General features: G+C 41.3%; 1 protein-coding gene across 1 annotated transcript in view; it reads right to left on the bottom strand.

Annotated features, from left to right (window-relative positions):
• The window catches only part of LVRN (laeverin), a 470,465-nt gene that overhangs the window by 48,841 nt on the left and 394,626 nt on the right, over positions 1-26,998 (bottom strand). Inside the window, exon 19 of the mRNA XM_069226651.1 lies at positions 6,295-6,376. Within this exon, the coding sequence (XP_069082752.1) occupies positions 6,295-6,376 (82 nt within the window). The remainder of the gene's footprint in view (positions 1-6,294; positions 6,377-26,998) is intronic.

Genomic DNA, 26,998 nt, shown 5'->3' with positions numbered 1-26,998 from the left:
TAAAACTTAAAAGTACATGTCCTTCCTCTTACGTACACTGCACCCTACCCAGTGGGCCACCTAGGGGTGCCTTAGAGGTAATAAAAGAGGAGTTTAAGACATGGCAAGGTGTTTTAAATGCGAAGTCAACATGGCAGTGCAACACTGTATTCTGGGTGCAGTGGCAGGCCTGGGACATGTTTTAAAGTGCTACTTAAGAGGGAGGCACAAGCAGTGCTGCAGGCCCAAAAGCAGCATTTAATTTACAAGCCCTAAGCACATGTAGTGCAATTTATCAGGGACAAGTAAGTAAATGAAATATGCCAATTAGGTATGTACCAATTAAACTATGTTTTTAGGGGAGAGATCAAAAGCACTTCAGCACTGGTTAGCAGTGGTAAAGTACAGAGAGTTCTTGGGCCAACAACAACAAAATCAGCAAATTTGGAGGCAAGCAGGCAAAACGTTTGGGGGAAGCCGACCATAACGCTGTCAGGTCTAACACTTGGGTTTAATCCCTGTTTGTATCTTTGAGACACATGCACAGGGTCCAGAGTATCTGTTAAACTAGACATTTCCCTTTTATTTAAAAAATATGCCTCTTCCTTTGGTCTTTTTTAATTCTAAGCTTTTGTGTATCTTGTGTGCAGGAAATGGATCTGCTGAAGGATTTGTTTATCTGTAATGAGGTATGCCGACTCAACTTTAAATGCCTGTTACTTGTTGCACCATCGTATTGTGTCAGCTTTACTCGTCCAGCTGGTTGGCAGCAAGATCTTTATGTACCCTGCACCTTTATCTTCAGACCATCCACTGGTGGTCATATGTCGTGCTATATGCGTGGGCCTTTTGTGTTTTGTTTGCATGTATTGCACCAACCCCGCTGGAGGCCTGTCAGCCTCACTGGGTTTGTGATGTGAAATGGTATGTACAACACTAAGAAGCACACATTTTTCACTTACTGGACCAATAATCCTCCCCAGCAGAATACAGTATTCCTTACTGCTTCAAGTTACAGACTGACATTTTGTATTTATATCTTGGCCTACCACAACTACTCTATTGCACGACCTCTGGCCTCTTCTTCCTCACAGGCCATTTTTCTATCTCTTTAGTCCTTATGATGGCCCTTAACTTATATATGGTCGTAGCATTGTTGACTTTGTGCCCCATGAGCTACTTTTTCATGAATGTATAATCATGTATATAGTGATAAACAAAGACTTTTTTCAGCTATCGTAATTGCAGTGGCAGCTAGTAAAATTTGAAAGTTGGGGGGGGGGAGACATAAAAATTAGGGATGGCTTTTAAGTAGCAAGCAAGCACTGTATTTTCTTTTACGTTCGCCTTGTAATGTTTTTGAAAAAAGTGTGCCCCACATCACACCCATTTGCTGGAAATTACAACTAGAATACGTGACCACTGCCCTGTGCGCCCTGCAGTAAGGCTAAGGATTGTATGGTCATGTATTATGAACATCTTTTTGAAACACAGACAGGCACTGTGAGAAATTCAGTCACAATACAAGTGTGCCCCATTATAATCACTTGGAGGTGACTCAGCTCACAGTATGCACTATGCAAAGAGTAATGCGCTACATTAAATGAATGCATAGTGACTAGAATTTGGTACTGTCCTGTCAATGCCTCAGTTTGTGCCAAGGGACTTCTAATAGCCCAGATTGTTGTAGGCATCATTTATCATCCTGTTAAAGTTGTGTAACTTTCTATTAAATCCACTATCCTAGCATGATTGACACTTAGTAATGAGATGGCCATGTTTTTAAAAAAAACGTGGGTTAAAATAAGAAGAACCTAGAGTAATGGAAACGTGAGAAATATGAATGTAGAGCTCAGCCCTACCTAGCTCCAAGAACAGGCTTGAAGACTAGAGTTCCCGATGGCCATGCCATTATCCCTCAATCTGGCCATTTCTATAACTGGTAGTGCTACAGGTAGTCTTTGGCTGGTGAGAGGCTAGAGCTGGGCAGAGGATAGCTCAGGATGGAAAGATAATTATGCTGTCAAAGTATAGGAGAAAGGGCAACACAGTTTACAGAGTAGGATAGATAAAGGAAAGGAAGAGGGTTGAAATGCAGGACACGGAGTAGTGTGGCACAGATAAACAGAGAGGAAAATGGGTGCCCTCTGAGGATACTGTGTCAGGGCCTATAAAGCTGCTGTGAGTTGGTTTGAAGAAAGAAGTCAAATTACGACCATCTGGGAAAGTCTGGGTAGCTCGACTGACGAGGAGGTGACGTGCGGATTCGAGACTGTGGTGGGGGTCAGAGACACTGTGTTGGGCAGGGAAGAGACATCACACTCATTAGGTAGTACTGGGGCTAGGCTTCAGGGGGCCGAGGCTGTAACCTCTGGGTCAGGGACTGCTGTTGGTGCCTAATGCTCTGGAGGTCCTGCAAGGTCAGTAGAAATCGACGAACTCAGAGGTGGCGACAGATCAGGAGCCCGGGTGAGATCAGGAGCCCAGAAGGAGGCAAATGTGTCTGGAGGTGGCGAAGGGTTGGGAGAGAACCCGTGGTAGGAGAAGCAGCACTCTCGTCAATGATAATCAGACACCGTAGTAGGAAGCCCTGTGACAGCTGTATGCTGAGCCTCAGTGCCTGCCTCCTCACATGGACTCAGCTACAGTGCCCGGGCACAAGCCGGCTACCTGTCACAGGCATTCCTCTGCGTGAACAAGTGAGGTAAATTAACTTAATAAAATAAAATGAAATTAAAGATTCACTTGCCTACTGCCTCGTGTTCGGTGCTCCTCCTCTCCCTCTTAGCAGTTTTTATTTATTTATTTTTATTTAATGCGTTTTTATATAGCGCGGACTATACCCGAGGGTGTCAGAGCGCTTCACAATAGGCAAAGTAGAGATACAAGAGGAGAAGAATTACAAGTGAGCCTGTTACAAAAACAAACGTTACATTACATGAGGCAATAGTGAAAATTGTGCAAGTATCAAGAGCAAAAAAGTCCACGAGGTAGCAAACGATACGTTACGAAAGGAAAAAGTGACGTGTGCAGGTTACAAGAGCACATAAAGTACGAGTAAAGGTAAAAAAATTGCAATAAATGGTAGACACTCAAAACACTCAAACAATAGTTCCGTTACATGAGGCAGTGGTGGCCGTTGTGCATGTATCAAAAGTAAACAAGATATAAGAGGTAGCAAATGATACGTTGTAAAAGGAAAGGTGCTGTGTGCAAGATACAAAAGAGTACAAAATACAGGTAGAGGTATAAAACTGCACTAAATGGCAGACACTCAAAGCACAAAAACACCCTGGGAAGGCACTTCTATAGGCGTGGAGAACAGAATTTCCTATAATGGAAGGACTTCCTTCAGGAAACAGAGAACTAGAATTAGTTGGTTTCTTGAGCACAGGCTCCCAGAGCCTCATCCAATCCCCCCCTTTACCAATCCTAGTACTTCTCTCACGCTGCTCAGGCAGCACAAAAGAAGCAGCAGGATTGGCTGGAGCGTGCTGGTTCGATGCCCCTTTAAGTAATGGGGGCCTGTGCTTGCTCTCCTCCAAGCTGTCTAAGACAGCTCAGGTTGGAGCGCTTAAAGTCAGCATGTCAGGCTGGCACTGCAAGACAGCAGGCCAAAGTGACATACGCACTTTAAACTGAAGTGTACACTGATCCACCCTGCTGCTGGCAATGCCTTCAGACACGGCTGCTGCCAGCATGAAAAATAAAATGATAAAAAGTACTTTATATTACCATTTTACGTTTCATGTTTCCTGTACTGACAGCGGAGGGGCGACGATCCTCTGCCTTCAGGGAAGCACCACCTCTGTGTAGTTGTAACTTCTCTCATGATCAAATAGCCCCTGCCCAGCTAAGAACCGTGTGAGAGACTTAACTGCTCAGCAGGCTGGCCCTATGGCTGTAGTGTGACTAAACAATATGCTTTGTTCACATTATGGCCCCATGTTAATTAAGCATCCGTCCCTTCCTTCTGGCCTGCCCAGGAGGTGGGTATATAGCATGATAAGGTTCATTGTTTGTTTATTAGCTGGGAACCCTGCTGTGGTGTCCAACTGTTCCATTCGTGTTTTGGTTTCCCGCAGGAAATCCTGCCAGCACACAAATACACATCTCAAAAAAGATCAGTACATACACACACAGATGTCCAAAAACATATTCACAAAACAACGTGCACACACAAAAAAACAGACACAAAAATAACACTTGCACTCCTAAATATACAGAATGGACAACTGGGAAGGCAGGTCAAAACTTATTTTTTCATAATTTATGGTTGCCCTAATTCATAAACGACCTATGACTGGATAGAAATAATGAACAGAGTGGAGTCCTGCAAAAGATTTCTATGTAAAGAGGTGATTACTTTGATGGCCTTGGGGTTTCTCCCTCACCTTGTCTAGGTACTCCCTCTCTCTCTCACACACACACACACTTTCCCCCACACATGCATGTTTCATGTGTTTAAGCAAGTGCACTGGCTTGAGTTAGTGATGTCAATAATTGGGACACATCTACTAATTAGTGTGAGCGCACGTGTATTTTAAATGAATGTATTGCCCTGGGCCTGCATGTGCGGATGGTAAATGTATGTTTAGTGTGAATGAGTGTGAGATAGAGAGAATTGTGTGTGTGTTTGAGAGAGAAAAAATAGAGAGATAGTAGAGGAGGTTGTTCTACTCACGCACTTAGAGAGTGAGCAAGTGCAGGGTGGGTAAAAGCATTGAAGAATAGCAGAGCCCCTGCCAGATGGCCTTTATATACTGTAGCAATATGGTCTGTATCCAGGATAGCCAAGGAGAGGTTTGACAGGTGTAGTGAGAGTTTTACAAGAGAATACTATCTTCCAAAATGTAATGAATCATAAAAAATACACAAACAAGTTGCAAGGAAGGTAGTACAACAATAATTACACGGGTTGCAATGGATTCAATGAACTATATGGAACGTTTAGAAAAGTGGTGCAAATCTTGTGATATTTTATGATAAAATTTGCAATTAGTATCTCCACTCCAGAAGAGAAGTTTACCCTGGTGAACTGACTTCTTTACCAAAGTTTTCAGCTGTTGAGCCGCAACAATTGTATTGCCCAGCTCACCAGGTTGATCTTGGGTTTGTATTCTGGGGGTTCAAAACATGTCATCCTGATTTGGGGTATGCATCGGTAAATTTAAGATGGAGTTCGGGGCTTGCAGAATTGTACACTTTCTTCTTCATTGTTCACCATCTGTACTGAGCTACTGACTCGGAGAAGAACTGGTAGGTAGCCTGAATATAAAGGAGGCCTCTAAGGTCCATCTCCAACCAGATCATTTTGTTATTTGCTTGTTTCCAGAAAAATCTGTTTTCTTAATATGTATCTGTATTCAAATATAGATACCCGACTCACAGTACTCGTGCTGCTTATTTAAATTAAGCCTTTCACAAGTTTCTTGAAAATGTGTTTCTGAAGTGTGAGTGCAACCTGCTCGTTGATGATTGAATTTAAGAATGTGTTGTCATTCTCTAGTGTGCTCGTCGATATATTTTCTCCCTTTTCTACGCTTTAATTGTTTCCAAGGTGTGCTTGTGCATGGGATTAAAGATGCTAATTACTACACCTAGTGAATCATTTTGATGAATTGCACTATTGGTATATTTAACTATTTATGAATCGATAATTCAAATTTTCAAGCTCAGAAAAAATGAGTTAAATGTCGATTTAAAAAATGAGTGCAATTGGTCCACCTCAGTCGGGTGATAGGTACACCTATCGTTCAAGTGCAAATGATAATGTATTTAATGATGGGCACAATATAAACATTGACACATAATATAAATGAAGATCCAAATGATAGTTGTCAGAAAAGAAGTAACAGAATTTGAAAGGCAATGTATTTCAAGGACTCAAAACCTTTGTGATCTTGGTTCAAATGAATATTTGTCAAATAAAATGGTAACTTTGCGGTGTTTACATAACATAAGTACAAAAAGAAGCCAAAATGCGGTCATACTAATTCATTAGATGTAAGAGTGGGACTGGACCCGTTGAACAGCAAAAGGGACTTATAAATGGCTGGTGAGTATTGACACTGACCCACTGATAAACCCCCAAATTGTGTAGGAGACAGGATATTAGTATGGACAACCTCATTTTGGAATGAATTAGCAATATGAACAAACAGTTACCTACGGTATATGAATACATGTGACACATTAGCTTAAATATTTGAATGGGGTGATACATCAAATAAAGGTCACAAGGATGTGAGGCAGATATGAAATTCTGTAAATACATAAGAAACATCAAACAGTCCAAATTTTGGATTTGCTTACCTCTTGGACTTGGAAATCTGTTATTGCTCTAGCTCCCATTGCCGATATTACCAAGTTATACAAACTGGCAGAGTGCTCAAACCTGAAACAAAATAAGGATATCTTAAGAATTAGCATTAGACAGGTGTATCTTGCACTGAAAAACAGTAATAAAGGAACTACTTTTCTTAACATGAAGTGGTTCTTCATGACTCTGTTGCAGTGATTCGTTTATATACATAATTTGAGTTAAAAGAGGGAGCTCTCCCATTTTTAGGCTGCCTTTATGTTGTGTTTTACATTTTACAGGGTAAACGCGATGTGCTGCTTAATAGTGTGTTTATGTTTTCTTGATTAAGTGCTTAAGATCATGTTTTAAGTATTTATTTCGGTAATTTATTTAAGGTATAACACCCTCTCTAGAAACCAGATCTTAAACATGCAGACAACCGGCAACGCTAATACACTTTCTGCCTGCTAGGACCCCATCAAAAGGCAGAATTCCATGAGCAAAGCGAGGAAACTCACCTCTTTAAGAAGGTTTTGGGTTGGTTTTCCCTGGTGAAATTTTTGAAAAATGTTGCTAATAAGCTATAGGCTCTGACATAGCAATCATGAAATATTCTAGTGTTTTGAGGGGGGAAATAAATGTCAAGAGAAGGAGACAATGTATATTAGAATGCATTTGTGAACCACATAGTATAATAGCTATTTATGCCTTACCAAAAGTGCACCATAGCTGTTTTTCTATGTCCTACTGTGCAAGTTAGTTGCCAGTTCTCCACAGCTTTGGCTGCCTGCCTGTCAGCGTTACTTATCTATAGCATCGTGGAATCTATTTGTGTGTGGTTGACTTGATTGCCTTGAGCTGAAGTAAGCACACAATCTACTTAGCTAAAAACGTGCTTAAAACATCCCAGGTGGCCTTGCACATCCCTCAATCAGCCCTCTCCATTATCTCTACCAGCTGTTGGAAATAGGGTACATTTTCAGTATCCTAACATAATAATGTTGCTACCTGAGCCTGCTCTCCCTTTTATACCAACAGTCTATGGCCAACCCATTTGCTTTCTTTCTAGGATCAGTGCTCTACATTTTCTTGGCTAAGCTTGCCCACATATGACCTCTTCCCATATGTTGCTCTCCACTCACCACAAAAAAGGAGTATCAACAGGAAAGAAATAGTATGCTTTGTGTTGCGGAACTATGACACCAGGGATAATTCGATGTACCATAGAATGGCACGACCATTAGTAAGGTGCATTTACGTAATGTCACAGGCTTACCTCATACCACAAAGCCCAACTCAGTTATTTGATAACAAAGTTTTTAACATAAGAGCACTTTTCCAACTTTTAAACCTTAACATAAGGAATATTCCTTTAATAATGCCGGTGGGAGTCTCTTCAGTTCCAACATGATTCGGCAGCATCTGAGGGTCGTCCATAAAATGTGCCTTTTTTCATAAGCCATAAAAAAGTCTTCCATATCTAGGCGCGTTAAATTAAAAAAAACTTGTAAAGTGAAAAACCATAAAAAATATTTCTTTAGATTGAAATGGCAGGGCATATTACCAAGATATATTGGGCAAAATATCTATAAACAAAAAAACTTTTGTGTTGATATCATGATATCACAGGTGACATGTCGACTTGAGGAAACGCATCTTGATGATTGCCCACAAGAGGTTGGCTATCTCTAAAAGCTTTGTTACAAAGAGTAGGTGCTAACTCTCCTAAGGGGCCTTTCATTTCTGGAGTGGTCTCTGCATGAAAAGTTACGTATAGGAATGAAAACTGAATGAACCAGATCGTTGCTCATCCACAGTTGTGCGATTGCCCACAAGAGGTCAGCTATCTGCAAACTGTTTGGTACAGGTTGAAGGCTATGTGTGGAATGGCCATCACCACCGAAGGGGCCTTGGTTTGTAGAGGGAGTGGGCTCTGTGTGGAGTGGTTTTGCACAGAGTGGAACATGTTTGCATGGTACTTTCCCTCCCATGCATGGTTGGTAGCCCACTGGTGGTTGACTTTCAGCAAAGGATTAAGTACAGGACAAAGACTGTGCATAGTAGGGGATGACAACCTATTGAAGCGTAGATGTATGGATGAAGTGGACTCACCATGAAAAGTTGTTCACAGGGCAATGCTCATCTGCAGCACAGGACTGCCCATTCTTGTCTGGTTTATTGCCCCCAAGAAGCTACCCAAAAATTGTTCCTTAAGGGTGAAGGCTGTACAGCTGACGATCTTGGTTTACCTAATGGAGCTTGTGAATGTTCATAGTAGTTAAGGTTTACATGATTCTGCGTCATTTAGTATTTAATATCATATCTGAAATCCTGCAATGGTTTATAGAGTAATTTGAACAGCCGATGTTTGATGATGTCAGCAGTGATGTCGGCAGTTATGTCATCATAGACGTAATTTGAGATCTCATCACTGATGTCATCAATGATCTAATTCAACATGTCATGAGTAATCTGATATGTGAGGTCATAAGCCAGGCATAGAAGGGGCACAAAATATATTTAGGTCAGTAAACTATAAGTGTTTAATTTCAGTTTTTTAGCATTTAAAACATGACGTTATGAGCAACATATTCAGCTAACCATGCTGTCACATTAGCCTTTGTTGGAAATTATTATCATACCTAACGACAAATTCACTTTGGTTTATTCAGCAACTTTCTGTTTTTTTTAGAGTAAAGTAAGATCTTACCTCTGCGAGTGGACAACGCCCTGCCAGGCATGGGATTTGACTCCAAGCAGATGGTAAATGTTTGAGGAGTTTGGCCATTATTTCCCAAGAAAGGGGAGAAAATATGTAGAAATTGACTCGATATCACTGGGTCTGCATGTTTTATTCCATATTAAGGGAAATCATTTTTTTTCCCTGTTATCTTGCAAGGAGATTTCCCTGGTATTGTAAATTCTGACCCTAGTATCTCCACGTAGAGATAACGGGGAGCTCACAATGGGGTCAAAAGTATTTTAGAGCTTTCTAACTAACACAAATTGATTATTAAAGCAGACAGAAGAACTGTCCTGTTTACAAAATAGTGAAATCATTTTATGCAACTTCTTATTGAAGTAACAACTCCTGGTTCTTCAAAATCTTAAAATATAAACAAATAGGCATTATTTTTGTCCGAGAAAAGTGGTCGGCCTCAATATTTTCCAGTCCAGTGAAGTACGTCAAAGCCCAGAGCCTTCAGGACAACCATAGTAATAGGTTGTGAAGCATAGGCCCTAGGAGGCCTTAAAGGGAGAGTTGGTAAGGAACACCTGCCTTGACAGAACAAATTAAAACAATTTAAAGTTTCAACTGTGTACCCTCCGCAGTGAACAGCATGGAGCAGCTATTGTTTTACCGACTGCAGAGAGAAAAAATCGAAAACTGTTTTTACTTTCTAGAACAAAAATGGTGCTGCCTTTGCAACCTGAGACCATGTGTCGCAAGAGCAGTGCGTGTGGTGGCAAGAGACATGTCAGGAGTTGCAGATGTGACCCCTGGCAACTCTTAAATGATGAGTCGTCTCAGAAGAAATGCCAAATGGATGGTGAGGGCTGCTCTATGACTGCTTCAGAAATGTGATAACTGTGTCTGACTACACTTGGAATGACACAAGACAGACAGAGAAGGAAACATTTGCAATGGCACACAGTACCCTAAAAAAGATTATCTTGGTACCCAAAAATAATTGGAGATATTTTCCGCTGGCAACTGTCAGCACAAATAAATAGTGGACTCTCTCAGCACCATGAAAAGGACAATTACCAAAAGTAAAAAGAAATGTTTTGTGCTGCAGAAGAACATCATGAACGCAACTTTTGAGCAAATCTGTGGTCCTTCGGAATCATGTGGGCTATGACATTGTGAGTGTATTGCAATCTGGTGTAGAAACAGCAAAAAAGTTATCAACATAAGCCAGTCCGCCATCTATCAGATCAGTGTATCAGATTTCCCAACACACTATAATGTCAGTAGGCATGGATGTAGGAAAGCCTGCATGGTTTCTGGCGTGTGCAAAAAAAAGCAGCCTGGGTTACTGAAACAATATAAAATGTAAACTTTATTTCAACATCCACTGTCACTCACAGGTTGCATGTTTTTAGTCAAACTGAAAGTCAAAACAGTTTTGATGGTGTTCGGTATACTTCACTGAAATTGAAAGTTGCCAGGGGCCTAATAAGAAGATATATATAAAATGTTCGTTTTGATTCCACTGAAGTTTATCCACAAGGCTACCAAATCCTGCACTTCAGACACTGAGAATCAATATTAACGTTATTTCTAAACACCATCAAATAAAGAGCATAAGTCCGAATAGACGTTCTAAGATGATCAGGTAATTTTTCAGCACCCACCAGTCATACCCCACGGCCCTAATAAATATTCAGAAAGGATCTAAACATTTTGAAAATCTTATTAAATACAACTTCGTTCAAATTTACGAGCCTCCAAGGCAGTATGTATGTTATATTTGATAAATAGAGGCTTAAAAAAATGACGATAGACCTTATGTAACATAGGACACAGAAATAATACATGGTTAAGATCCTAAATATGAATCTGGCACAGCTCACATCTTCTATACCTTTTCGAGATCACACGTAAAGAGAGCAAATCCACTCTCAGCAACAAGATCAGCCTTCTAATCCCATGGGGCAGATTGCATATTAGATAGAGCTGAGGTTTGTTCCGCAGATTTCTCTCCTGCACCACCTGATTATGCACATTTTGCTGGCTTAGGGCAATATCTCTGGCCAAACTCATTTTAGACACAGAGCCCTTTATTAAACTATTCAGAACAGCCTTGAGCATAAAAGAATCTATGTTCAGATCAGTCACAAAAGTTTCTCTAGCCCACTCAAAAGACATAAAGAACCTGCTCCACTCTTTCAGCAGGGAGAAGATTTCAATCTTCAGGGCTGCCCGTAATGTCCCCTCCTCTCCACAGATGAGTGAGTTTTCCCACCTCTAAACAGTAGCCATGGAAAAAAAGTAATAGGATAATAAGCCAAACTCCAAACGCAAAGCATGAGGGGCTGCAGGAGTATTCAAGTTGCACATCTAACAAAAAATGCGACCTTCAATCCCTTCAAATTCAATCCCCTGTAAATCATACCTAGCACTTCACATGCATAACACAAAGGGGTGATTTTTGCCATAAAAACTAACAGGACTAGCCTGAAATGACATCTCTCACAAGTTTTATAAAATATGCACAAGGTGTTGACCTGAGAGAGGGCCCTGCTTGCACAAAGCTTCAAATGATCAATGTCCCACCCATTCTTAGAGAAGACCTTCCCGAGATAAAGATACAAGTCCACTATTTCAAGTTTGTCAATACCATTTAAAATTCCTCTGTAGTCTAGATTCATTCTTAAGAGAAAGATCAGGACTTTCCTTTTGGAAATATTAATCTTCAAAGAGTGGATTTCTGCATACTTTCACAATGCTACAAGCCAAGCACTGCAAGCCAAAAGGAGTTAGGTCCATAATGGCTACGTGATTGGCATATAATAGGGAGCCAATGGACAACACACCAATTCTGGGAGAATTACCCATCACTTGATTCAAGGTGCCTGGAAGATCAAAGATGTATTAGAAAAACAGAAGGCCTTGCTTAAGACCATTATGTGTTTTGACCCTAGGTGATAAACCCTGTGACCCTCCCATCAAAATTTGGCACCAGGAATCCGTGTGTAGTTCCATATCAAGACCCAGAAGGTGGTGCAGAACACCCAAAAGAAGAAGCTTTCTCCACAGCGGTGGACGATCAACTCTATCAAACGCCGTGCAGAAATCAATGAACGTCGTATATACTGGCCTTGAGAAAATATTTTTTTTTCACTAGCATTTGAAGGACCATAGTATTATCCAGTGTACTATAATTCCTCCTAAAACTGACTTGTTCTGGGGGAATAATATTCTGATCTTGACCCACTGCTGTAAATTGCAAAGTACACTCTTGGCAAATAATTTGCCAGAAGCATCCAGCAATACTGCCTGTCTAAAGCTTGCAGGAGAAGGTTTGAGGCCCCTCTTATACAACAGTACAATGACACTATCCTTCCATGATTGGGGGATTTTCCCAGAATGGTAGCAATAGTTAAATAATGGGACAAAGAAGGATACCCATGCTACAGTCTCCTTTTTGATAAACACAATGGGAACCTCATCAGGCCCCAAAGTGCCCAGGCATTCTGGCACTCTTCATAAACCCCACTATCTCATCCGCAGAGGGGACACCATACACCTAGTACGAAACAGTTTCCATACAGAGTGTCATGGGGGTATCTAACTCAGTATCACTCATGTACAACTGAGAAAAATAGTCCACCCAAGTATTTTCAGGGATAGGGATTGCCTGCGCCTTCACCCTAGAATTGCAATATTCGGCGATCAAACACCAATACTTCCTTGAGTCTTAGCACTTGCAGCCTCTCTTAGATTGATCCATTTTAAATCACGCTCCTTCTGCTCTCATGGAGTTTGCGCCAGGACCTTGACTGTTTAAGGCAGTTAATTTCATGCTGTCATCCAAGGAGAACAGCAACTGACGTTTTCATACTAATACATGTATTTCCTGATTTATTGCCTTGAAAGGGGATTTTCAATGTTTCAGCAACTGACCTCCATTAGGTCTAGTGGTAAACTTGCAAAACTCTTTTGTATAGGACTCGTACAAAAGAATAGGATATCACAAACAAGCCCCAATGGGTCTGCACAAACTCCCTTGATCTTAACACTTACAGCATTCCTTAAAAGCAATCATACCCAATCGAGGATTCCCTGAGTCTAACACCCGGAGACTAAAGACCACGGATGTACCAACTAAACTATGATCACTCATATCAGATGGAAAAACAGTGAGTTTCTCACAAGTCCTAAATATTTGAAAGGCGAATATTACATAATCAAGTAGACTCTAAGAGGAGGAAGCATGAAAGTAATGTGAGGCAGCATCACCCACAGCAGATCTCCCATTCAATATAATCAGGTCGAATTTTGTAAGAGTGTCAAGTAGTATAGACCCACGCTTGTTTATTCTAATTTATCAGTGAACAGAATCTCCAAAATAGACATTGTATCTTCTTTGTCAACACTGGCAAAGATTGTTTGCAGAGGTGGAATTTGACACCTTAGCATGATTATAATACTTAGGCAATCTTCCATAACACAAATATCATGACCAAAAGAAAAACGTGAACTTATCAGGAAATAAAATGGTTTCTCAGGTGGAATGTACATGTTCAGTAAGAAAAAGAAAGATGGACCACTGTTGTCTCCTAGGAAGGCCAACTTCAAGCATTGACACAAATTTGAGGGGTGCACATAAACTACATGATTGATTGTCACCTCCCCCCCCCCCACTAGCATGACCCCTTTCAGAACGCCTTGCATTACAGAATACAAAATAACCACTACAATTAAAGGCTGTACATGACCAAGTTTCTTGGAGGCACATGATTAAGAGATATAGGGCCAGATGTATCAAGTCTTTTTGCATTCGCAAACGGTGTGAATGCCCGTTTGCGAATGCAAAAATGCCTTTCAGTATTTATGAAAGGCATTCGCAACGCAAATTTAAGGAATCGCTAAAATATTGATTCCTTAAATTTGGGAGCCTGTTTAGAGAAACGCAAATTGTGATTCTCTCAATAAGAAATCGCAAATAAGGAATCCTTATTTGCGATTTCTAAACCACATGTAACAAGCAATTCCTTAATGTGAATTGGGCATTAAGGAATCGCTATTACCACCAAGTTGAACTTGGTGGCAACCATGTGCAAATTTTAAAAATGCATTAAAAATGCATTTTAAAAATTGACATGTAACGCACACATGCCTCTTTGGCATGTGTGCGCCTTACATGTTCTGAAATATTTTTTTGGGGTGCAGCAGAGGGGGCCCTAGGCCCCCAGCACCCTGGGGTTTTGCAGTTCCTAAATTGCGAATTCCAGTTAGGAATTCCCAATTTGGGAAATGCCAAAAATACGCAAATATGGGCCTACAGGCCCATAGGTGCGAATGGGGTCTGTATCGCAATTTGCGATTCGGTAATAGCATTTGCGATTTTTAAGAAATCGCTATTACCGAATCGCAAATATGATACATTGCATTTTGCGAATCAGAAATAGCGATTTCTTAAAAATCGCTATTTCCGAATCGCAAATGCCTTTTTTGTTACATCTGGCCCTAAAAGATTTCAGAAGATTTAATTTTTCCTCATCTTGTCCTTATCGAGACATATTCTGTGACAGGAACAGCCCACCCAAGGTACCTCAAGGGCCCACTAATTCTGGGTAAAGGGCGGATGTTATTCAAACCACCTGCCAGCCAGCTCCCCTGAGAAAGATTGTCCTTCAAATCAGCAGCTCAGGGATACGTTACAGGGCCCTCCAAAAAGTTAATTACTCAACCCCTTGTCCAAGTGAAATAACTATTTAGTTGGGATTCCCCTTAATGAAATAAGAATCAGGCCCCACTGCATCAAATCCTTTGATTTAGATCATTTCAGACGATTTGATTGTTGGATAGGGGTTTTCCAATGCTCACCGACGGTGACAACATCAATCCCTCGCTTTAGAAAATAAAATTCTGGACAAACAAATTTGCGATAACCAGTGAGCCAAAGGTGACTCTGGAATAAGGGGACAGACCACACGAATAAATAGTGAGATTTGTAATATCACTACTTTTCACCAACTTTAAGGCATCGATCTTCATGAAGGAATTTAAGATAGAGCTTCTATTTACCGTGGGAGATGTGTTATCTAATAACAGGATAAAATCTAAATGGATGAAATAGTGCTATGTTCCACGTAGGTTCTTCGTGAGGGGCCTATAGGTGGAATCCATAATGATTCCCCAACCCTTGCACAATTTTTTTTTGTCCCATAATTAAGCAGGGGAAGAGGGTGCGAGACAGGCTCTACTTCTGGTACCCTGATCAGCATTACTCATACTCAGTTGATAAGATACCTGATACCCCTTGTTTGTCCCTACTAGGTGGGGGCATTCTCCTCAAAACCACCCGACCAGATTACTAATATCTCTAGGACTTAACTCCAGCAAGGGAAGAGAAGTCCCCTTTCCCATTCTCCCTCCCACTCCACGAGGATCAAGCAGAGCATTAGATATGGGAGGTAAGGCTCAGTGAAGAATGAGAGAGGGCAGAATGGAAAGAGCCGGTGCTTCTCCAGTTCTCGCATTACCTCAAACAGGATCGTCATATGGGAAATTCTGCAAAGTAAGCTCAGTTGAGTCTCTGCCATCAGGGGAGAATTTCATCAATCCCTCCACCCTTGGGTTCTTCGTATGATAATTCTTAGGGAAAAGCAGTTTTTTGCTTTCTGTTTGGGGATGCTTTTTGTTTTTTGATTTTTCCTTTTCTTAGTCACAACATTCTGACTCCTTAAAGAAGCCTACGTCCTACCCTCCATCAGAACCTAGCTTGATGTACCACTTGACTCGGGCACAGTATGATACAGTGTGATCGATGTACTAGCAATTTCCAACTTCCCTTCCAGCCTCACAACTAGGTGCAATGTTGATTCGTATATTTTCCCAGCTTTTTTAGAGCCCTTTTTACCCCTTTTTGAAAATTGGAAAGACTTCTATCTTACGGCTACCCAAGGAGGAACACTGATCCGTGTCCCCAAACAACATAATTAAAAATAGGTCTTCATTTACAGGATTACAATCATTTTTTCGGGATACAATATAACACAATGGAATGCCTGCTAGAAACCTCCTAAGGGCACAATTATTTTAGACTTCTGTTTAATAATATTATCCTTAAAAGCATTTACAGCTGATTTCGACTTGGAAAGACAAAACTTGTTTACATTCTGCATGTGAAACAAAATTGCAGACATCATTCTCAATACGTGATCGGACCTTAACACAGTGTTTTCCAATAAAGACAAAATGGAAAATAAAATATTTTCAATACAAAATAAAATATCATAGGGAACACCCTCCCCTCCATTTTTAGTGATCAGTTGCATACTCGGGAGAAAGACGTCATGGTCTAATTCAGAAAGGGAACCCTCCAAAGGGTAATAACTATAGAACAGTGGAAGCAAAGATGGGCGCAGAGAGAAAGGGGGGGATTGAATTAGAAATACCCCCTTAATCTGACATTTTCAGGGAAGAACCACAACTGGAGGAACTCCCCTTTACTCTCCATATGCAAATCGATCTTAATGTCTGGGAGAGTAATGTCTTCACCAGTTACCGCCTCTTTTCTGGCAACTGTAGCAACTTCATTACAGATTTCCCCTCGTGAAGATACTTCCAAAGGTGCACATAAAAATGCCACCCTCCAGGGGTAAGCTTAGGGAACAACAATCTTTCATAATGTTATCGAAGTGGTTAAAGGACATTGACTTGGCAGCTATGGGTGACTCCACAAGAAGACACTGAAGAAACAGTTGGAGACAGACGAACTGGACCCTCCTAGGCACCACCAGTTATCAAAGTTCCACTGTTAACTCTGACCCTACTAGTACATCCATGAACCAGGAAACAGGACATAGCCAAGAGTGGAGGGACAGTAGAACAGCTTCTCAACACTGCCTCAGAGGCAACTTTTGGCATTTTCCCAAAGAAATCAGTAACTTTTGGGCTATGGCTTGGGGAGGAGGAAATTACTCACCCAGAATTCAATGTCATTGTGTTTTCACAGAACCCCCCCCCCCCTTCAGAGCCTATGCCAAGAGGCGTATTGGCTGCGGAACAGGCCAAAGTCTGCTCTCGCGCACTGGTCAAGAACTCAGGAGATGCTCAGCAGCACTAAAAAACACAACATTAACTATCAGTTATATCACTGAAAAGAACCTTACATGTCCCAGCTAAGCCGCTTCTGTGGATCTGTGGTCACTTTTCAGCTAGAGTTGTATACAAATAGCAGTGATAACAGTGATAACAGTGGTAGGGTGTGGGGAAATAGCAACAGAAAACAGATATAAAACAGGACCAGAGATCCAGAAGACAAGCAAAAGGGATTGACAGAAGATGAGTATATGTACAGAAAAGCAGGCTCCCCTCCAGGAGGCACAAGCTACACTGTTCTGCTGCCTCTGTGCCTCTGAGAGGGCCTGCGGCCTAAGCTTCTACTTGCATGCTGGCACACCTGTACTCCCAGGCTAGTACTCCCATTGGTACTCGCTGCTGAAGCATGAGGCATAAAGTCATGGCACCATGGGGCCCAGCTATCCAACTCCACCTTTCATCACTGCTGATACTGCTGTCTACCTCCTGCTTCCCACCTCCTGCTTATAGAGTGGGGCAAGGAAGAGCAACAACCCAGCAACAACCAGCCAGAGGAAAGGAGTTCATGGGGTGCCACCCGCTCCACCATAGGATTCCCCCCACTGGCAGCTATCCAAAACCGCCAGGCAGACTTCAGCTGTTGCTGACCGCGGCTACGGCTTACCATGGCACGGGCCATGGGCTCATGCAAATGGAGGCCCCTCCTCTGCTAAGAAGCTATAAAGAGCTTCAAATGTGCATAGGGTTTTCACAGGCTTACTCTGAACCCTCAAAATCCTCGGAGCTCAGGATCCTGCCCGCTCGCTTCCTCCATCCTGCTCCTCTGACTTTGCACTCAATGTGGCATCTGACATCAGAGATCAGTCTGTGTTCCAATCAACTTGATTGATTAATTTCAAGGGGTGTCTAATGTAAAGTCCAGGAGGGCCAGATCGATGTCACATTTTCATAATTTAGGTAATTGTACTAACAATTATTCTAAATGACCCTCATTTACAAAGTCAGCAGTTATCCTGAAAACATGGGTGGCCCCTCTGCTATGGTGGAGAAGTGTTGCCCCCCAGATGAAAGGAAGCAGGGAAGCAGAAAAATAAAATGATAATAAATGCTTTTTATTATCATTTTCCAAATCTATGGGTATCAGGAACATATGGCATTATTTTTACCCCAAGGAAGGAATTTACCTTTTACTCGACCACACACATCCTTCTCTGGGTTCAACTATTTCTTCATGCCCCTGGCCAATCTGCCCAGGCACACACATTCTGCCTGCGGCCTCTCAGATCATTAACTGATGGTTACTGAGGTCAACTGTGGGGTAAGTGCACCCAGAGAGTTGCAGCTTGGGAGCATAATGGCTCTCGGGTGCCTCACCCCCAAGATATCCTTGCTTCACATTCTTTCTGATGTAAACACTAACTAGGTATATCCATGCATTCATCAACATAAGCCCTAATCTTGTCAAGAGAGACATTGCACAGAAATGTCATGACCCCGGTGTCCCCAGAACTGTAAAGTTAAACTAAATGGGTGGAATGATGCTGTCCTGGAGATCCTGGTAAACCAGGTAGGGGTTGTCCAGGAAAATACCACAAAATACATGAGAGTTGACGTGTATATAGGAGATTTAATACAGCTCTACGATTCATCCCAGTGTGTGACTTGCAACCCTAGCTAACGTTGGTCCTATTCTATCTGTTTGTCAAACCCTGAGGTACCCTATGGCATCTGTGCATGGGATGTGAGCTTATAACTGACTTTTGCTTTGTGGTGGTGTGCGAATGATAAATTGTTATGGAAATACTGGAGCTTTTCTTTTGTGTATCTGAAACTGTCAAAAATCATATGAAAAAAAACACAGTCTTACATTTACAATGGCAGTCCTAATGTTCATTATTCAGAAGTACAAATAAACTAGGGGTCTCCAACAGGCCAGACTGCCTCTGATGTAGCTCGCACGTGATAATTAGTTGTCAGCAGATTAGACAATATGCTATGGTCTCACTTTAATACACAGTGCAACCCTTTCTGTGGGGGTCAAAGAATTTCACTCTCTTCTCAAAATTATTTTTTTGTTTTGTTTTGTTTCATCTTTCTTATTCTGCTGTTTCATTGTTTCTTTTTCTCCTTTTCTTCTTTAGTCTGTTTCATTAGCTCTTTCTAGTATCTTCTTACTTCCACAATCTTATCTCAATTTCTTTTTTTTTCTCCTCACTTTCTCTCCTTCCTGATTCTTTCTTTCTTCTTTCATACTCAACTTCTTTCCTTTCTCAACTTCTCCTTTCTTTATTCTTTTCTCTCCCTCTCTCCCATTTCTCTTCTTTCTGGTTCTTCGTTGCTTTCTTTTATCTGCCCCACTTTCATTCTCCAATCCTTTCTCTCCTACTTTTCTTTTTCTTTCAATCTTTAGGTATTTTTCTTTCCTGATCTTTCCGTTTTTTTCTTATCTTCTCCCTGTCTTCCTCTCCTTCATTCGACTGTTTCTTTCTTGCTTTCCTTCTTTGTTCCTCTTTTTCCTTTTCAACTTGTACTCTACTTGCTCTCCTTTTTCTCTTTCCTTCACTCGTTTTTGTTTTTGTCTTGCTCTTACCCTGTTCTTATATTTTTGTGCCATTCTTTTTCTTTCTTCCTCAACTTTCATTTCTTGTTTCTTACTTACATCCCTTTTCCCTTTATTTTTTTCCTCCTTTGTTAAGCTTCTGTTTTCTTCTTTATATCTTTCTTCTTTTTATTAATTTCTTTTATTATTTTGCCTTCTCTCAAAACTTTTCCTATTATTCTCTCCTTTTTTTTCTGTTGTCCTCGACTTACTTCTTCCTTTTTATGGGCAAGCACGAAATGCTCCGTCCATTCTGTAATCTCTCTTTGGGCTTGAAACCACGCCCTTGCCACGTCAGTCACATACATTGGTTCATGGGCTTGCCTTTTAAAATCCGCTTTCTTTCATTTGTGAAAGGCATGCATACGTCATGCCTTTTCTGGTGTTTAGCCCACCTACACAGCACCGGTAAAGTACCAAAAACATACGAGGCTCGATGTTTTCAGCCTGGAGTCCCGACTACTTTATCTGTTTATTTTCCACACAGTGCGATCGCGATGCATTTTACATAGCGTGACCGCGCTGCGTTTTTTTTGGGTTTACAATGCTAATAGCTCTAACTCGAACAAATGCGAGACCCGTTGCATTGAAAATGCATGTTCTTTTTTGTGCTCACTTCTTTTTCCTTCCCTTTCTCAAGCTATCGCCAGACCTTTCTCTCCCTACCTTTCTCTCCCCATTCCTTTCTCTCTCTCATTCACTCCTCCTTATCTTTGCAGCCCCGTCCACAGGGTGAAAAAATAGCATTGAGATGTCACACATGCATTGCCATATGCAAGTAAAGGTATGCATGTCTGATACTGGCCATACACTACTGAGATATATAATAGTTTGTTCACTCATTTACCAAGTTGACTGTGGCATGAGATCACTCTACGTTGTAATGGATTGGTTGGTAAACAGAGCCAGAGACAGGTGTACTTATTTTACGTCTTTAAGCTTTTTAAAACCATTGTTAATTAATGTGCAATAGGATGTTTTTGGAATCATAATCCTACTTTTTAGTACAACTGCCACATTTGAAATGTTAAACGGATCACCAGGGCTATCATTAAATCAGCGGCAGCCATCACAAATCTCAAAGGGAGGGACAGGCAGTGGGAGGGCAGAGGGAATAAAAAAATGAAATAAAAACATACATTTTGCTGTCACCTCCTGCTGCGTTGCTCCTCTTCCTTTCCTCCATTTGGTTTCCCAGCATTCACTGGGACACCAGCACAAGCTCCCCAGCAATCCTGGTGCTGCTTTCATGCTAAACCTAGCATGAAAGCAGTGTCAGGATTGGTCTGAGCAGCTTGGATTGCCGTTCGGACACAACCCTGGGATGTGTGCAGTTTCTCCAGCTGACTGTTAAACACAGCTGGGCTGGTGAAACCTAAGTGAGCATGTGTGTTTGGCTGTCCTGGGCCGGCTGGCCAAGCACACTGCACACATAGGTGCACTCTCTCCTCATCCCACCTCCTGTGGCCCAGCCCGCCACTCCCTGAACATGCTGCTGGCTGAGCCAGCAGCTGAAAAAAAAAATGATAATTAAATATTGTTTTATCTTTCAGCTCCTGGCTTAACTGGGGGGGACACTCTTTCGCCATTTCGAAGGAGCTGCCCCTTCAATTGGACTCCACTTTTTCTGCTCATTTGAGCAACTAATGCAGCCTCCTTCTGGAGGGCACTTAGACGTTCCATTGGTGGTGGCATCATGGCTACCAAAAGGTGTCACCCCTACCTTTAGCAATGAGGGCAGTTAAAACCTGGATTCACAGATTTTCCCATCACTCCAAGGCTACGAATAGAAATCCGTCTGCTGAGGAACCTGACACACCGGTAAGTTGGTGAGCGTGAGCAAGAATTGGCATCCTCTAGCATGATTTTTGGGCACTAGAAGGTCACCCGGGGAGATTTCCTCACTGCAAACAGTCACAAGTGGATGCGCCTGTTTGCGGTAAGAAAGCCTGCCGCTCGAGTAGAAAATCTAGTTGAGCTGCAGCAAAATCAACTGGAACAGCAGCTTCCTTTGGTGTGCAGCATGGTGCAATTTGCACTGAATTTTGCAGGAAGGAGTTCCTAGCATTACAAATCAGCATGAGCACTGCACCATGCCGATTTCCACCCATTCGTGAAACACCACAGAATCTTGCAGAGTTTTCCTGTAACTCTGCAGAATTACATGGAGCGAAACTGCAAGTTCCACCCACCCCTCTAAATGCTGCATTGGAGGATCATAATATGTGGTGCTGGTATAAATACAGACGGTATGCAGAGCCAATAAAAACATTGCACCCTATCAGAGGAGAATGATGAAAATTAATGGCTTGTACACAGTAAGGATGCAAGGATGTGTGCTTTTTTATAACTTAATTAGGTTGTTGTGATCACCATGATTCTACCCCCTGTTCTAGGAAAATAGTCTATCCTCATCTTGAAATATTTAACTGTTTTTGGTATAGCAACTATGACTCTTGTCTATTGGCAGGGCTGCTGGAATTATCCACTTGGAGAGGACTAAATTATGCGGCAAGGGGGTCCCTAAATTGTGCAACAAGAAAAGGCAAAATATTCAGCATAGTGTGGACCTTTTGTGATAGTGCTACCTCATTTTTTGTCATTTTAGCATGTTAACACTATCTGGGCAAAGGTGTAATCTCATTAGTTCTAGTTTGGCATCCAAATACAGCAATAAGCAACAGAAAGGTGACTAGTCAACCTTTGAAAACGGCTTTCCAGTGTGCAGCAACATGTGTCGCTGCTTTTGATCTGCCTTTTTTTGTTGTTAAACTCAGCAGATAATGCAGCAGATAATGGATTATGTGGCAAATTCCTAATTACACAGAAAATGCCACAGTTGTAAAATCTCATAATTTCAGTGGCCCCAGCATTGGCCACAGCTTATCACCTATGTCCACTGACATTGTGTTAGCTTTGAATGTTGCAGCCACTTAAAATATTATTGATTCCTTAACTCTCTGTTTCTCTACATACCACATACAGCTTTAACACTGTATGGTTGGATTATTACAGCTAATTTTTTTAACATGTTTCTCCCAACACTTCCTTATATACAAAAAAGTGCATCATTGAGCAAAATGTAACCTAATTTTTTAGGTCATTAGCCAAGACCACGGTACAGGGCAACGGGACAGCCCATTGTTAGCTGTTGGCTAATCTCACTGTGAGTAACAGCATTCTGCTCTTTGAAAAGGAGAACATCAGTACACAAAACAGTTTCCCTTAGTGCCAAGAACAACTATTACACTTAGTGCTTTATGAACCCAAAACATATTCTTGTTTTTATACTTTTTTTAAATTGGCTGTGGCTTCAACCATGCCACTCGCACTTTATACCAAACTGTCAGATTATGGTCTGGCATTGTTTTAAAATACTATTGCCTAAATATGTTATAGTCCTTGATTACGCCTGAGAAAGTTTTATTATATAAAATGGTTTACATTAACATTACATTAATTGATAGTCATGCTAATGTAGAAACATTATGTTTATTCACAGTTAGTTTATATTATAGCTAATATAGGCATGAATGTATGAGTTAATGTCGGTTGCCATCTTTGCGACACATGAACATTTTATTTCGAGGCAAGCTGGAGCTCTAATATTGTCAAGAGCAATGTTCTTTTTCCTTCTTTCCTATGTGAAGAGATGTGTTCTTTTCTTTGTAATTATTGTGGAATTATTTAATGAATAACACATTCAAGAGGTACTTGCTGTGTGCGGAGTAGTCCATGTATGTTATTATGTTACAGATAGTGTAAGTTTCAAGTATGCAGAGAGACGTTCATATCGTGAGACCCTTCAAGAACCTATTAAGTATATAACTGTCATTCCACTTTAACCTATTTTTCAGTCTTTTTGAGAACTGCACGTAGTTGTGAAAAATTTTAGTGTGTGTGTCTTTAGAGCAGAACCGGAGATTTTATAGTCTTCAGAAAAATGTAAAAAAAAGGGCAGCTGAAGAAAGCATGTGTTTTTTCCTCTGAAAATGGCATCAACAAAGGGTTTGTGGTGCTAAAATCACCATCTTCCCAGCTTTCAGGAACAGGCAGACTTGAATCAGAAAACCACAGTTTTCAACACAATTTTGGAATTTTACTAGGACATACTCAATTTTTACTATTTTCTGTGCTTTCAGCCTCCTTCCAGTTAGTGGCAGAAATGGGTGTGAATCACAGGCTGGATCCTGGACAGCTGAACATTTCTCAAAAGTAGACACAATTCTGAATTCAGCAAGGGGTCATTTGTGTAGCTCCTTCAAGGTTTTCCTACAGAAAGTAACAGCTAAAATAAAAATATATTGAAATTGAGGTGAAAAAAAGAGTCATTTCCGGCCATGTTTTCTTCTATAACTTTTTCCAGCTATGACAGATTTTTTAAAGCAATATACTGTTATGTCTGCTGGACTCTTCTGGTTGTGGGGATATATAGGGCTTGTAGGTTCATCAAGGACCCTAGGTACCAAGAGCCAATAAATGAGCTGCACCTTGCAATGGGTTTTCATTGTATACCAGGTATACAACAATTAATTTGGTCAAATATAAAGACTGAAAAATAGGTATCAAGAAAACCTTTGTATTTCCAAAATAGGCACAAGATAAGGTTTTGAGAAGCAGTGGTTATTTGCACATCTCTGAATTCAGGGGTCCCCATACTAGCATGTGAATTACAGGGCATTTCCCAAATAGACTTCATTTTTACACACTGTCTACATTTGGAAGGAAAACAATTAGAGAAAGACAAGGGGCAATAACATTTGTTCTGCTACTCTTTGTTCCTCCAAGTCTCCCAATAAAAATGGTACCTCACTTGTGTGGGTAGGCCTTCTCCCCGCGACAGGAAAGCATCATGGACACATCACATTTTTACATTGAATTTTGACGTGTTTTTTGGAAAGTGCCTAGCTGGGGTGTTTCGCCTCTATCTCAGCCTGCACCTAGGGAAACCTACTAAACCTGTGCATTTTTTAAAACTGAACATCTAGGGGAATCCAGGATGGGGTGACTTGTGGGGCTTTCACCAGGTTCTGGTACCCAGAATCCTTTTCAAACCTCAAAAGTTGGCAAATAAAACACTTTTCCCTCACCTTTCGGTGCTGCAAAGTTCTGGAATCTGAGAAGAGCCACAAATTTCTTTCCACCCAGCATTCCCTCAAGACTACTGAAAAAAATGGTACCTTACTTGTGTTGGTAGGCCTAGTGCCCGCGACAGGAAATGCCCCAAAACACAATGTGGACACATCACATTTTTTTCATTGAAAACTGACGTGTTTTTAGGAAAGCGCCTCGCTGTGGATTTTGGTCTCTAGCTGAGCTGGTACCTAGGAAAACCTACCAAACCTGTGCATTTTTTTAAACTAGAAACCTAGGGGAACCCAGGATGGGGTATCTTGTGGCACTCTCACCAGGTTCTGTTTCCCGGAATCCTGTGCAAACCTCAATATTTGGCAAAAAAACACGTTTTCCTCACATTCCAGTGACAGAAAGTCTTAGAACTTGAGAGGAGCCACAAATTTCTTTCCACCAAGCATTCCCCCAAGTCTCTCGATACAAAGTTTACCTCACTTGTGTGGGTAGACCTAGTGCCCGTGTCATGAATAGATCACACAACTGTCAATGTTGATCCTTACATGAGGGCAACTGTTGAGCCTGGAGTGATCCATTCCTGACACAGGCACAAGGTACAGGCACTCAAGTGGGGTAACGTTTTTATCAGGACAGGAGGGGAAACACTGGGTGGTAGGAATTTTGTGGATCCCAGCATATTCCTGTAGTTTGTGTGACAGAAATGCAAGAAAAAATACAGTTTGTATTCAACATATCAGCTTTGCAGGGTATTCTGGGTAAGAAAACTTTGGGGAGTCCATACAAGTCACACCTCTGTGGACTCCCCCGGATGTTTACTTTCCAGAAATGTCTGGGTTTGGTAGGTTTCCCTATATGGCCGCTGAGGCCAGGACCTAACGGCAGGTGCTGCCTTACAAAACCAGGTTGTTTTGTGATAGATAATTTTGATGTCTCCATAATACGATTTGGGTGATGGAATTTGGGGCTGAACTAAATTGGGGAGATCCCAAGAGAGCACTCTCTGTGCTTTCCGCCACATGCACCTGCTCTCTGGGTTGGGCTAACCCACTGCACAGACTGTACTTGCGAAGGGACAGCAAGACTGTCTTCATCACCTCCCTCATAATCACTGGAAGAGGAGTTATCAAATGGGACTCCTCCAACTGAAAAATCACCCCCAAAGTCTGCCCCATTGTCCTATCCCTCAGATGCTGTCTCAGTATCTACTGTCTCAGTCTCTGATCCTATGTCTGAGCTGTCCTCTAAAATCCGAGTTAGAGCTTGAGCAGCAGTCATCCAACGAGATGCCATCATTGGTACTGGCTAAACTGTCACTCTAAAACACTAGCCTACGTAGACAGTCACAAAATTGCTGGTGGCTGTGTGTGATACCTGCAACAGTGGAGGTCACATTACCTTCACTTCTTCCCTCAATCAGCATGTTCTTTCAAGACACTCAAAAACAACAAAAAAGACACACTACTACTTCACCTTGTCACATACCAATCGCCACAGTCTTTAACACCTCTAGCGCCCAGTCCAACAATCATAATTGGTTCTCCCACTCACATTACTTCCTCCTCCGATTCCCTCACTACCACCCAGCGAAAGTGCATTTCATCTCTCCATAGTCCTCCTCGCACATACATTTCAATTGTATTATAGCGCAGGTAAAGACTGGCTTTACTAATCCACTCAGCTATTCACATATAATACAGTTTTGATCCTTGCAGTAGGCATATAAACCTTCTGCGCTACTTTATGGCATCAAAACTGCCACTAGACAAAAGTCAGATCCTTTTCTAGCAAAAACATAATCTCAAGAGTTACTTGACTTTTTTATTGCTGCCTGAAAGCTACAGTTGAAACGCGTCAGTTGAAGTGTGTGCATTGCTTTCAAGACGCAAGCTGCAACTGCAACAGAACTGGTGGTGAATATATATATATATATAAATAAAGAGATCCGTTTTATATGTGAGTGTGGTTTTCCTGGGGGCCGATCACAGCCCCCAGGGAAACCACACACGGGTTGACAAAAGTGATCTATATATATATATATATATATATATATATATATATATATATATATATATATATATATATAGACATATCTATATATATACATATCTATATATAGATATATCCATGTAGATATATCTATATAGAAATATCTATATGTAGATCTATATATGTATATATAGAGCTATACATTTGGCCCCCAGGGAAACCATACAAGTGTTAAAAAAATTATTGCCCCCCAGGGGGTCGC

This window comes from Pleurodeles waltl, chromosome 1_1 (assembly GCF_031143425.1).
Source record: "Pleurodeles waltl isolate 20211129_DDA chromosome 1_1, aPleWal1.hap1.20221129, whole genome shotgun sequence".
Classification (NCBI taxonomy): domain Eukaryota; kingdom Metazoa; phylum Chordata; class Amphibia; order Caudata; family Salamandridae; genus Pleurodeles; species Pleurodeles waltl.
This window is presented reverse-complemented; position numbering and strand designations above follow the sequence as displayed.